This window comes from Vollenhovia emeryi, unplaced genomic scaffold (assembly GCF_000949405.1).
Source record: "Vollenhovia emeryi isolate VEMERY1.0 unplaced genomic scaffold, V.emery_V1.0 DF939141.1, whole genome shotgun sequence".
Classification (NCBI taxonomy): Eukaryota; Metazoa; Arthropoda; class Insecta; order Hymenoptera; family Formicidae; genus Vollenhovia; species Vollenhovia emeryi.
This window is the reverse complement of record NW_011967225.1, coordinates 1,262,033-1,274,170: the sequence shown is the minus strand read 5'-3', so window position 1 is coordinate 1,274,170 and position 12,138 is coordinate 1,262,033. Positions and strand designations below refer to the sequence as shown.

General features: G+C 42.3%; 3 protein-coding genes across 4 annotated transcripts; 1 reads left to right on the top strand and 2 right to left on the bottom strand.

Annotated features, from left to right (window-relative positions):
- Nucleotides 1-432: 432 nt before the first annotated feature.
- Nucleotides 433-3,340, bottom strand: LOC105567014 (NF-kappa-B-repressing factor). Its single transcript, XM_012021512.1, has 7 exons — nucleotides 3,042-3,340; nucleotides 2,800-2,933; nucleotides 2,215-2,647; nucleotides 1,703-1,829; nucleotides 1,086-1,282; nucleotides 798-989; nucleotides 433-723 (listed from the first exon to the last, which is right to left on the bottom strand). The coding sequence occupies exons 1-7, from the start codon at nucleotides 3,209-3,211 to the stop codon at nucleotides 531-533; spliced, it is 1,446 nt and encodes a 481-aa protein (XP_011876902.1). The 5' UTR covers nucleotides 3,212-3,340; the 3' UTR covers nucleotides 433-530.
- Nucleotides 3,341-3,411: 71 nt separating this feature from the next.
- Nucleotides 3,412-7,452, top strand: LOC105567013 (conserved oligomeric Golgi complex subunit 2). The gene is made up of 11 exons (XM_012021511.1): nucleotides 3,412-4,046; nucleotides 4,130-4,357; nucleotides 4,744-5,010; nucleotides 5,081-5,382; nucleotides 5,457-5,574; nucleotides 5,657-5,979; nucleotides 6,059-6,125; nucleotides 6,222-6,402; nucleotides 6,489-6,768; nucleotides 6,879-7,059; nucleotides 7,119-7,452. Exons 1-11 carry the CDS (start codon nucleotides 3,975-3,977, stop codon nucleotides 7,200-7,202), a joined length of 2,103 nt encoding a protein of 700 aa, XP_011876901.1. The 5' UTR covers nucleotides 3,412-3,974; the 3' UTR covers nucleotides 7,203-7,452.
- Nucleotides 7,453-8,334: 882 nt separating this feature from the next.
- LOC105567012 (transmembrane protein 183) lies at nucleotides 8,335-11,655 on the bottom strand. 2 transcript variants are annotated; one of them, XM_012021510.1, is made up of 7 exons: nucleotides 11,231-11,655; nucleotides 10,289-10,372; nucleotides 9,977-10,120; nucleotides 9,720-9,858; nucleotides 9,133-9,328; nucleotides 8,780-8,944; nucleotides 8,335-8,694 (listed from the first exon to the last, which is right to left on the bottom strand). In XM_012021510.1, exons 1-7 carry the CDS (start codon nucleotides 11,361-11,363, stop codon nucleotides 8,434-8,436), a joined length of 1,122 nt encoding a protein of 373 aa, XP_011876900.1. In that variant the 5' UTR covers nucleotides 11,364-11,655; the 3' UTR covers nucleotides 8,335-8,433. The 2 variants fall into 2 exon arrangements, with proteins under 2 accessions (XP_011876900.1, XP_011876899.1); XM_012021509.1 differs by having other exon boundaries at nucleotides 11,463-11,655.
- Between the last annotated feature and the right edge of the window lie 483 nt (nucleotides 11,656-12,138).

Genomic DNA, 12,138 nt, shown 5'->3' with positions numbered 1-12,138 from the left:
GAAAAGTTTGATGAAAGGTAAGATTTTTGCAGAAATTGTGGTTCAAATTCTTGCTTTTGATCAAACTTTTCTGACTCGGGGTCGGGTCGAGTCAGAAAATCGAAAACGCTATGATACGGCCTCGATGGGCAGACACGGTCCACGGTCCCCGCCCGTGTACAATCGCAACCTCAGAAGATTGCTTTTTACTGTACTTCACCCCCCTCCCTTGTATCGAGTCTATTTTCACTTGCGACGGGGCGCGGTATTCCGATTCTACAATATATCAAAACGTATGCCTTTTTTTATTCGGCGGAAACACCGTGCGGAGGAATCCAAAGAATCTCGCTGCATCGGATTGTGTGGTGGAGGAGGAACGTATTGGAACGTCGCGAGATTATTTCAGCTTGTCTTTTCTTTTTGGATCGTTTAAACAATAAAATATTACGGAAAGACTAATGCAAAAAGTTACCTATTTATTTTACAGTCCATATGCTACATCAATGTCACAGAAAGGTACCGTTTCGATCATATGTAATCTATTTTTACGTTTACACGTCCGTAGAAGTAGGCAACGAAGGGAGCGTCTCGTCGGCCGGTTTCACCAGCTCGTACTTCTCGGTGACTCCGCCTAGACTGTTCAGTTTCTCGACAAAGTTCCGTATGTTAACTTTGCGCGAGACTATCAGTCTTCGTTGGTCCTTGCCGTAGCTGCGCGACTTAAGGCCTATTGATCGTGCAAGTCTGAAACGGAATGGAAACGTCACGAGGAGCGGCTCTTCTCGCAAAACCTTATGGAACTGGCAAGCGGTACATACTGGTGAATCAGCGCTCTGTCTTCCTTGGAAAAATCCAAAAATACAATATCGTTTGCCAGATAATTATCCGATTGTAAAAGATCTTTAAATAGTTTTCGACATTTGCTTTTTATCTCGACATTTGCCTTTTCGTGTCCCTTGTGAGAATTTGTCTTCAGGCCAAAACCTTTTCGACTTATTTGCGAGCTGATTCTAAAAGTGAAAAAATGGAATATATAAAAATGGAAAAGAATGAGGAGTAATAAGAATTTTCTACAGATTAAGGCACGACATTGTCGTTCAACTAACACCGCAGACATAGGTTCCATAAGACCCTGCTCCGATTTTCCAAGACCACCGCCGGACCAGCCCATCATTTTCATCAGCTTGTTTCCGATGCAATTAGATTGGAAAGAGTCTACTTTCCCATCGTTATCGGCGGTAGAATGCTTAAATTCGTCTGTCGTTACAGTTACATCCGAATTTGTACCCAAGTCTTCCTTTACCTGAATTTTACAATATATAAAACTTAGAAGAAAAAGAATACAATAGCCGTACCTTATACAAACACGATGATTAGCATTACATCTGTATTCTACGTCTGTATAATTTGTTATAGAATAACACGGAATACCAATGATATAGAGGAAAGTTCCCTATTGTGAGACAGGCTTCTAATATGAGACAGCAGGCTTTTAGCATCCAAATTCAACCCTAAATCTTTTTTCGCAACGATCGCACGATCTAACAATGAATTTTCCACTAAACAAATTTCACCCCAAGGGTAATAAATTTGTGGTGGAAACAACAAATGATGCCTATTAACTTAGCAGAAACCCCGCTATCTCATAACAGAGGACTTTCCTCCATCAAAAGATCTTTTCAATATCTGTCCTTATATAGACAAAGATTTATTTTTGCTTCACCTTAACCGTGTAACAGCGCTTTTGTAATTTTTCTAACGCAATGGTGGCTGCTTCTTTCCTGGCTTCTTTCTTATTGAAATTAGTGCTGCAACCCAGTCGATGCGAGCCAATATCAAGATAGCATTCCCTGAAGTTGTGAGAAATATCTCTTAACAATTTCTTAATTTATACAACGTGTACACACACACACACACACACACACATACGCATACATACATAAGGCAACTTTTGGCGACTGTTTGGCACCAGAGCGTACACTCGGCGCCACGAATGCCTTTACACCTGAAGAACGACGCTGCAGAGAGCTATCCAATAGGAAAATTTATTTTAATAAAATGAATCTTTGTTTTATCGGAATATGTTGAACTCGACGGCTATTTTCAGGTGTAAAAGCATTCGTGACGCCGAATGTACGCTCTGGTACACTTTGGTATATGGACCAACGGCGACTTTGCGTCGGGCAACCTGTACAGACCGATTGTTTTCTAAAATATAATACAATATATACTCACCAACCACCTTCTGTCATATTGTAGGTCCATATCAAGGGCATACCAGATACAGAGGCTGAAACCTGCAGTATACTTTGCGCGTTGCTACCTGGTTTTTCCCATAGAACAATGTTTCTGTAAAAATTTTGCTCCTCGCACGAGGCGCCTTCCTTCGTTTGTACCGTCTCAGCTGGTCCCTCCTCGCTATCGAGTCTTTCGCTAGACCGATGGTCACAATTGAACGCACTGGACATGGGTTCTTTCGTGGGAGTAGGAGGTGACGTTTTAGCCTTCTTAGCTTCGAGCTGTACGTTATGTGAACAAGCTTGATGCTCGTTTATCCCGGGTGCTTTGCGCTTGTTCGGTCGACGAATAAAGTTGTCTATGTTTGATGTATGATTAGACGTGTGCGGTACAGATCTTTCTGGGACAGTAGATGCTTTAGCAGCGTGTCCTGTAGGAAAAACCACCTCAAGTCGTCACATAATCGCATTACATAGACGACGAGTGTAATAATCCAACAGCTACATGTGTCCCACGACGAAACACAGGGGAAAAAAAAACAAAAAAACGATGCAACTCACGACTCACAATTTTTCTTTATACCTTTCACCTTGGAGCTAGCTGCCTCGGACGCCTCAACGAACGTTCGTTGCAACTTTTTCTTTTGCTTTTCTCTATACTCGGCCGCGACGTCACGCGCCAATTCCTCCACCAGGTCCATCGTTTCCTGCGGATACCTGCAACGAATTCACACGGACTCGCAACTGGGGAAACGTCGTCGAATTTGCGTCGCTAACGCAACGCGCGGACACAAGGAAGGGTGCGTTTTATCGGGCGTCGCTTACCTGCATCCTAACAGCTCGACATTGACGAACACCTGGGCCAGACAGACGAGCACGTCCTCCGCGAACTTGTCCTTGTGGGCCACCAGAAATTTACGTCGCAGCTCCCAGTGCTCGTCGGACTCGTACTCCACTTTATGCTGCTCCACGTCCCAATCCTCGTTCACGCTCATCTCTCTCGCTCTGCCTCGCGCCCTCGACGACAAACGCCCGATATCCTCGGTCAACAAACGCGACCGCCGAGCCGCGGGCACAGGTTATGATGCCCTTTCAGGGGCGGGGGGGAACGGGGGGGATGCTACGAGGAATCTCCAGCGCGCGCACGACGACGCCGAGTGACGTCGACGAGGAACGACCGAACGACTGCCAATCTACTCTCCGCCTACGGTACGTAACCTGTGACGTGATTGGCTGTCGCGCGATCCCAACGACATATTTACATAGAACCGAGCCCTTTTATTCCTAGAAAAGGACAAGCTCTGTTTTCGCTCGCGCGTGTCAACGAGAGAGAACGAAGTAGCGCAAAACCATGAAATAAGCAGAGCTCGTCTCTTTCTACGCGAGCCTCTGCCCTCTGCCTCCGCAGGCTCCGCAGCCACCGCTGCTCAACGCACGGGTCTGGACTCTGGATACATTATGTCTAAGAGGTTAGGTAATAAGCCAGCTGGGAGCCACAAGTGCCACAACTAGAATAAGAAGAAGTAGGTAATAAGCCGGAGTGAGAAAGCGGTGAGCGCAGAACCGCTGTCGCGCTCTCGAACTCCGCGCAGAGCGGTCTGTGAGCACCGTCTGGATAGCCGAGGGAGGTTATCGAGGCGAGAGCCTGGCGACAGCGGGATTTCGACCACCGAGCGAAATTGGGCGCCCACGCTGCAGTCTCCTCCCCGCGATGACGACTACCGATTGATCCCCCGAGCGAGAGAAACGGCGTGAATTATGTCCAACGGCAACGTCACTTTGCCGAAAGCCCCGAAGGACCTGTGCTTCTCCGAGCTCGACTTCGTGCAGGTTCGACGAGTCTCCCTAATTGCCCACGTCTGTAATAGCGGCATGTGAAATTAATTTCTCTCTCCCCGTCCTTGGCGTTGCAGGAGGATTTCGATGTCGACACGTTCCTGCAAGATCACAGGAAGAATGACAAGCTGGAGACGATGCGGGACGACCTCGGCATGTACCTGAAGTTGCTGAGGTCGGCCATGATCGACCTGATCAACCGGGACTACGCGGACTTCGTGAATCTGTCGAGCAACCTGATCGGACTGGACAAGGCCATCAATGACTTGCAGGCGCCACTTGGGCAGTTGAAGGAGGAAGTTATGGTAAGAATAGGCAAGATATACGTTTGGGACCAATGTCTGAGATTGTTGAAGGTAGAGTCCCCTGTTACGGGAGATACGACTCCTGATAAGAGACGGCGGAGCTTCTGCCAAATTAATAGGCGTCGTCTGTTGGTTTCACCATGAATCCATTGTCCTCGGAGTGAAATCTACTTGGAAAATTGATTGCTGGATCGTGTAACTGTTGCGAAAGAGGAATTGCGATAGAACGTGGACGTTGAAGACCCACTGTCTCGTATTAGAAGCCTGTCTCGTAATAGAGGACTTTCCTCTATATTTCACAATTAGAGTTAAAATCGATACATAGAGACATTACGCAGCTGCGATTGTGTGATCGGGTCGAGGCTGATAGCGTTTTGTGTCGGCAGCAAGTGCGGCAAGCTCTGGACGATGAAATCGTGGCCATCTCGGCAAATTTGAATGACAATCTGAAGATAAGGGAACGCAAGCAAAGTTTGCACAGCCTGCAACACGTGTGCAAGTCTTTGAGAAAACTCTCCTCCATATTGTGCATGAAAACGTTTATGGAGAACCCTACGAAGATCGACGTTCTGGAGCAGGCTGCGATCGAGTTAAATCAATTGAAGTTCCACATGTCCAGGTGTAAATCGGATATCTCGGGTAATCAGGAAAAGGTAACATTTGGGAACTGAAGTGGCGACGTGTCAAGTAGTTGAGTTAATCAAAGCGATTATTTCGTAACAGGAGACCACGGAATTGGAGAGCTTATACCTAAAGTGTCTGAACGAGCTATTCTTAGCGTGTATACACGAGAAGAACTCGAACTTGGCGATCCGTTGCCTCAGGATTTACCTTACGCTCGACAAAGTAACGAACGCCGAAGAGCTGGTCAGGCACGAGCTTGTACGGCCGTTAATTTACAACATAATTAACGAGGAGAACCTTCAAACTGACCCGCTTGGTCTGCAAAGCATTTATCACAGACTACTGAACATTCTAGACGTGGAGTTAAAGCAGTTGTTGGACATCACGTTACATCCCGAGAGGTATTTGTGCGTTACATTTGATCGAGCACGCAATTTCCATGTTTATAAATACACAAATTCTATTGGCGTTACAGAATGTCCGTAAAGGGATTCAATTTTCTGGTGAACAGTTTTTGGGTGGAGATCGAAGAAAAGATCGAGCAGTATATAAAGTCAATTTTTGCTCCGGGAGATCCAGTACTGTTTCACAAAGTAAGAAAAATTTTTATCTTGGAATATCAAGCGTTGTTGGTGCTCGAGATGTATGGTACATCTCAAATTGTCGCTTTTGTAGAGGTATACAGCGACGTTGGAGTTTCTAACAAAATTGGAGGCGGAGTGTGTTACACCTGAAGTTTTGGCGGCGCTGAGGAATCATCCGCAATACAGGAGTTTTCTCAAGAAATGGAATCTGCCGGTGTACTTTCAAATACGATTTCAGGAGATAGCCGGCACCGTGGAGACAGTGCTAGCCGAGCCAATATCACCGGACTCGGTCAAAGGTAGCCTGATCTCGCTGACGCAAAAAGACTTCTCGCTTCATGCAACCGACGTGGTTTGGAATAATCTGCTGAGGATTTGGGCCGACGACATCTATTTGTATCAATTGTTTCACAAGTGAGCAACTGTTCTCTAATTCTGTGATCATTTCTTTTACAACTCTGTCAAACTAACGCATTATTATTATTGCTACCAGATTCTGGAAATTCAGTCTTCAAATGAGCTCGAGGTATCAAACGTGGTGTCAGAGTGCAATGAAACAAGTGCGTTTTTATATCTAGCTTATTGTAATGCGACATTTATATACAAGTTAAGCTCGACAAATCCATATACATGTGTGACCAATGTTGTACTTGAAGGTGTGGCCAGTGATAAATGAAACTAATAATTCAAATGACTCGGAACGTTCTACAAGGTTAAACTTTCTAGTGTATTTGTACATAGACGTGGAAAAATTGATAAACGCCCTACCATCTTTCCTACAAATGGTACAGTCGAAAATTAAAGACGAGAATGTTACGATATCGAAACTATTAGAAGGTAATAGACACGAAAATCTAAAAATAATATTGTATTATCATCAAATATATCATAAAATAATATAAAATTTATTTCACGTATTTTAGATTCTCTAAATGAAACGTTGAAGAGTCTAGCCAATCTTTTACCTTTAGTTACCAAAGAAATCGTAAATGAGCTCTCGGAGCAATGTGTAACGCACTTGAGACAAGTCAGCGACATTCCTCGATTGTTTAGGAGGACAAAGCGAGACGTGCCGACTAAACCTTGTCCTTACGTGAAGAGTTCGATGATTCCACTTAGTAACTTTTATATGGATTATAAGAAGGTCATTCCTGAAAATATCTTTCTTTGGTTGGAGTTAACTTTATCTTCGCTAACAGAAAGGTAAAAGATAAATTCATTTTCCCAACAATGCTGTTACAAAAGATTTGTGTGTGAAAATATAAAAACTATATTTCAAATTAATTATGTAGAAATATCGGTTTATGTTTTAGCTACTTGTTATTCGTCACTGACGTGCTGACGTCTGTACAAAAGACGGAAGAGAGTTTGAGGAGGTTGAAAAAGATTCGTGATAAATCCACCGGAGTTCTTTCTTCGGAACCACAGGGAATTAGCGACGACGAAAAAATACGTATTCAGCTTAAAGTGGACGTGACCGGTTATACGAACATGGTAGGGAAATATGCGCCTTATATAATATATTTTCATGTCTAATTATTTATATCTTTTAGGTCAGAGACCTTAATATCTCGACTGCTAACATACATCATCTGCAGGAGTTGATAGATGCTGTAGAAGCAGCTGTTAAAAAATGAAATTTTACCAGTAATAATCTTTAATTGTGTCGTAAAATATTTCAGGAACAGTCTTAAGACGCCGTTTTGTCATTTGCGTCATAATTTACTGTCATAGTTTCTCGAAAAGAGGTGTCGAAAGTAGAACGTCTGAAATTTGAGCTGTCACAATCAATTGAATATTTGTTATTTATAATAGTATGTGAAAATGTTATTTGATTGTATATATTATTGGTACAATAATTGTACATAAAGCGTTTTTGCACAAGTATTCCTTCGTTATTTCTATCGTATTTATATTTTTATAAATTATTCAAAGCTATATACTACATCAGACATACAACACACTTGTCTCATCAGTTAGCTCCCAAACATGCAGGAGGGATCGACGCAAGATTGATCGCCTACGGCGAGTGAACATACCTGTGCATGTTGCAGTAGTGCACGTTTGACATGCTCTTTCCTCTCATTGCCAGTACTACTTACCACAGACTTCTATAAACTACTACAGATACTTTATTTACCTAACAAGACATGGCGGAACTTTTGTCTCACTTCACAGCTCGAAGGTAGCAGTCTAGTAGTATACAAATGTCAGCGGAATTTTTCCCTCACTTCTCAAGCTTCACTCCCCTCGTCTAAAAGGGTACTTTACGCTCCGTCCAGATGTTCCTAGGTCCATGCAATCCAGGGTGGCTAAAGTACTCGAGAACGTAAAAGCCCGGTTTCATCAACGTAACTTTATTCTTATTAGTTTAATTCATTCTTTGTCTCTTTCTAAGGAGACAGTTAGAAAGACAAGGAAGAATTTTGCTTGCAATTAATCAGGAACAACTCGAAGATGCCGTCTTTTCAATCACATCGCTGTAATTGTAAGTCGTCAATCACAATTAAATACTTCAAAAGTAGAACATCTCAAATTCGAATTGTTACAACTAAGTTTATTTTTAATATATAAGAATTTCGTTTTGTTGAATATACTATTGCTATACAATAATTGCTATGCATGAAGTGGTCCCGCATAAAATTTTGCAGTGTCTCCATTAATTCCATGTCATTCATGTCTTCGTAAATTATGTTACGATTTAAGAAATTATCTACGAGTCGCTCATGAATATCCAGTGGAAAAGAAGAGGTACTGAATAACTTTGCATTTGTTGCGCATCGATATATTTGTCTTTATAAAATTTAAAGGCGCCTCTCTATCTCCCCAATGTAATACACAAAATATAAGAACAATCTGTAATAAGTTCTAGTCCCACGAGTCATTTTGCGGTAATTCAATTGCGTAACCAATATCCTGATGTGGATAGGCGGGATCCCACCAATTCAAGATATGGTATTCCATAACGTTACGAAGTATTACTTGATTTGTTAATGTATTGGGGATACCCGATGTTCCGAATCCAAGTTGAAATCGGTGTTCCCTGAAGCCGGGCATTAGGTCCGTAGTTACTGTTTGCAGGGTTAATCCAATCACCAGTGGTACCATACTGTACTTCAAGCAGCTTACCTACACGTTAAATACATTAAAAATACATCGCTACGAACAAAATGTTTCCTCGAGAATCTTTAGGAACGGGCCTTATGTTACACACCCTAAGGACTTTGCAATCGTTCTCGGGATTGACAGCCACATCCTTCAATGTGTCAAAAAATTCGGTTTCTTTATCAGTACATTGTCTACTTTGCTTTAATGAGCTGCTGCGCGATTTGGAAGCCTCCATCAACTTAAAATAGAAATACCACCGTTGTTTTCCCTCCTGAAACACAATATTAAGTATTATTGCGGCACGAAATAGAAGACGACGAGCCCTACATAATTATACAATTATCAGGTTACATTTTACATAATTAATAATATAATTAAAAATAAACCAAAGAACAGCTACACGTTTACTTGGACTTATTGTCAGGGTTTAAATGACAGAGAGCTTTATTCGCAATTTACTTTGTGCCACATGAGAGTGCATTTTCTTTTCACGAGAGACTGCAGGTCATGCTGCCGTAAGTAAGACATTTCGTTTCTTTCCGATGTTCTAAAATAACCGTAATGTAATGCCCTTATAACACAAGCCCTTAATCCATATAGTCTCATACATTGTGGCTGCAGGTGCTCCGGCAAATCGGGTACGAATTTGCAATGTCTAGAATCATAGTCTGATTTTAAATTATATACACTTTAGGATCATCGGTCTATTTAAAATGTATCGAAACAATAATTTGAAAATGGAGGAAAGCTCCTATCATGAGATAGGCTTCTAACACGAGATAGCGGAGTTTCTCCTGAATTAATAGGTCATCATCTGTTGGTACCGCCATGAATCTATTGCCCTTGGAGTGAAATCTGCTTAGCGGAAAATTCATCATTAGACCGTGTAATCGTCGCGAACAAGATTCGCGATAGAATTTTGATGTCGGGTACCTACTGTCTCATATTAGGAGCCTATCGCGTAATAGGGGACTTTCCTCTAATCTTAAAAAACAAATTCATACGTCTCAGTCTGTATAGCATCAGACTGCATAGTAAATGCTTACGATTTGTATAAGTGGATCCAAAATTTTGCAGTGGTAGTTATGTAGTAACAAGTTTTGCAAATCCTTGCAAATTTCCCTACTGCTTCAGGCTGTATGTATTCCGAGATGGCAAACCACATATCCAATGGATAGTCGATTCCTATAAAACACAGTAGTTTTATTACATCTTGTCGCACATGGCACTTTTTTTTGTTTGCTTTATTTGGTGCAATCGTTAGGAAAATCTTTGGTGTTTAATCAAAATGTATCTCATTTACCTTCGTCTTCGTCGTCATCCTTTTGGTATTTCGATTTCCTTCTCTCTCTATTTCTCCTCCCTTTCGTTTTATCTTTTAACAAGGTATCCTCGTTCGTCTCATCCCACACTTGTTCCTCCTCTTGTACTGTCGTTACCTGTTTCACTAAATAAAATTTGAACAACATAATTAATCTCACGTGTACGGTACCAATAGAAATGTGGAGAGAGAGGTTGAAGATTGAAACATTTTTCTAAGACAACAAACTATAAAACTTGTACTCCAAGAAAATTATCTAATAAAAAGACTTAAGTAAATGAGTTGTCATCTAACCTTTGTTAGACATATTTGTAGCCGATTTCTTCAACCTTGCATGTATCCGTAATGTGTTGGCAAAGTCGTTAATGGTCACATTCGCTGTAAAATATCAGAATAGCAATTATTTACGAGGAACCCAAGTGCAAGAAGTAAATTTTAAGAAATTATGAAGACTCTTTAGCTTCTTGCTGTATTAAGTTAATGAAAGACATTAATATCTGTGGGTCGACTGTCTCAGTGCCAGGCAACTTTTTACTCTTTCGGTTAACATTGTTCCCCTTAGAAAGAGACAAAGGATGTTAATCAAGGCAGGTTAATCAAACGAAAGAACTTGTGGACGTCCGCGGGGTTGGGGCAGCTACTTTATAAAAGTATTGAGTTTGCAGTTTCTTCGCTCAAAATGTATGAAGTCGCGGTTACAAGTTACCAATTCTGAAAAGTGACGAATCGTTACTTTGCGGTCACTTCCTTGCAATCAAAATATCAAATCCGCATTCGAATTGTACGGTGTCGATGAACGCGTTTACGCGCAAAGGCAAGGCCCGACGCGATCTGCGGAGGTTTAAAATACGCAAAGTAATAGACGCAATGCAAGGGCAATCAGAGCCAGGCGCTAGATACCGCGTGCGGATGTGACAATCTTTTGTATACTATTTCATTATTCTATTAATTAACGTTTTGTATATAGAGCCTTAAAAATTATTGCCTGTAAACTCACGTATGCATAAAGTGACTAAATTAATTATCGAAAAACTGTAACCGAGTCAAGTTACAGATGGAGAAAAGACAACGGAGTTAAATTATAGTTAGCAAAAAAAGAAGTAACTGTGACTTCGTTACAAGCAACGAGTCACTTCCCAACCCCGGACATCTGCGTGTTGGGATAAATTTCGCAGGTGGTGCGGCGATTGATGAATTTACAATATGGACGGGCGGTGTGTACGAAGAGCACTTAACCTCCTATAACATTGTCAGTCCTCGTCTCCTTCTTTTTTTTCTCTTTCACAATTTCCGACTCTAGGCCCGGACCGACCTCCTCCTTCGTCGTCTTCGTCGGCTTTCGGCCCGCTTTCTTTCGCGGACCGAACATTGTGCGTCGGCGGACCAGAACGCGGGGCGCGATCAAGTTAATTAATCAGGTACGCATTGCAAGGAAATGACGGATCTATATACAAGTATGTACACTAACAACGCTGCTGTACGTAATAAACTGCCACGCTCATCACGCGATACTGATCGCACGATCCCGCATCGCGGTCGCGGGTCCCCTCGCACGCTCCGCGACTCTCATAACCGTCGCCGACGTACGCTATCGAAAGGTGGAAGCATCGCGACAGAACGTCGTTGATCGTATTGCGACTCGTTAAGAAGTGCATGGAAGTGCATGGAAGTGCATTGTGACGCAGCTGGCTGAATCATTGGGTCTGTTCTATTCATAGATGGTTCTATTTCGGTTGAATTGCTCGCGCGGCTCGCCTTTTCCGTTGACGCGGGGAGAAAAAGGAGGATCGACTCTTGAGGGTGCAAACTCATAGGGTGCAAACTCATAGAGCGGAAGGGTGTACCAGGGTGTACGCAGAAAATCGCGGAACGAAAGCCTTGATCAATCACGAGTGTTCCGATGTTTTTGTGATTGGTCGCAGCTGTCGTTCCGTGATTTCTTGTATATAATCACAGTCGCGCATTCTACTCATACTTGATCGTGATTGGCCAATTTCTTAGTCCCAGTCTACAATAGATGATTTAAGCCCTAAGCTTTAAGAAATTGGCCAATCACGGTCAAGTATGAGTAGAATGCGCGACTGTGATTAGTCAATTTCTTAAGGCTTAGGGCTTAAATCTCTATTGTAGACTGGGACTTAAGT

Bases quoted from the DNA above. Each gene is read 5' to 3' on its own strand.
- LOC105567014 (XM_012021512.1), bottom strand. From the start codon at position 3,211: ATGAGCGTGAACGAGGATTGGGACGTGGAGCAGCATAAAGTGGAGTAC. The intron at 2,934-3,041 runs GTAAGCGACGCC...AATTCGTTGCAG, and splicing joins GTCGAGCTGTTAGGATGCAG to GTATCCGCAGGAAACGATGG. The intron at 2,648-2,799 runs GTATAAAGAAAA...TTTTTCCTACAG, and splicing joins AGCTAGCTCCAAGGTGAAAG to GACACGCTGCTAAAGCATCT.
- LOC105567013 (XM_012021511.1), top strand. From the start codon at position 3,975: ATGTCCAACGGCAACGTCACTTTGCCGAAAGCCCCGAAGGACCTGTGC. The intron at 5,383-5,456 runs GTATTTGTGCGT...TTGGCGTTACAG, and splicing joins ATCACGTTACATCCCGAGAG to AATGTCCGTAAAGGGATTCA. The intron at 5,980-6,058 runs GTGAGCAACTGT...TATTGCTACCAG, and splicing joins TTGTATCAATTGTTTCACAA to ATTCTGGAAATTCAGTCTTC.
- LOC105567012 (XM_012021509.1), bottom strand. From the start codon at position 11,649: ATGCACTTCTTAACGAGTCGCAATACGATCAACGACGTTCTGTCGCGA. The intron at 10,373-11,462 runs GTTAGTGTACAT...GATATTTTACAG, and splicing joins TTATTACGTACAGCAGCGTT to CGAATGTGACCATTAACGAC. The intron at 10,121-10,288 runs GTTAGATGACAA...AATTTTATTTAG, and splicing joins TACAAATATGTCTAACAAAG to TGAAACAGGTAACGACAGTA.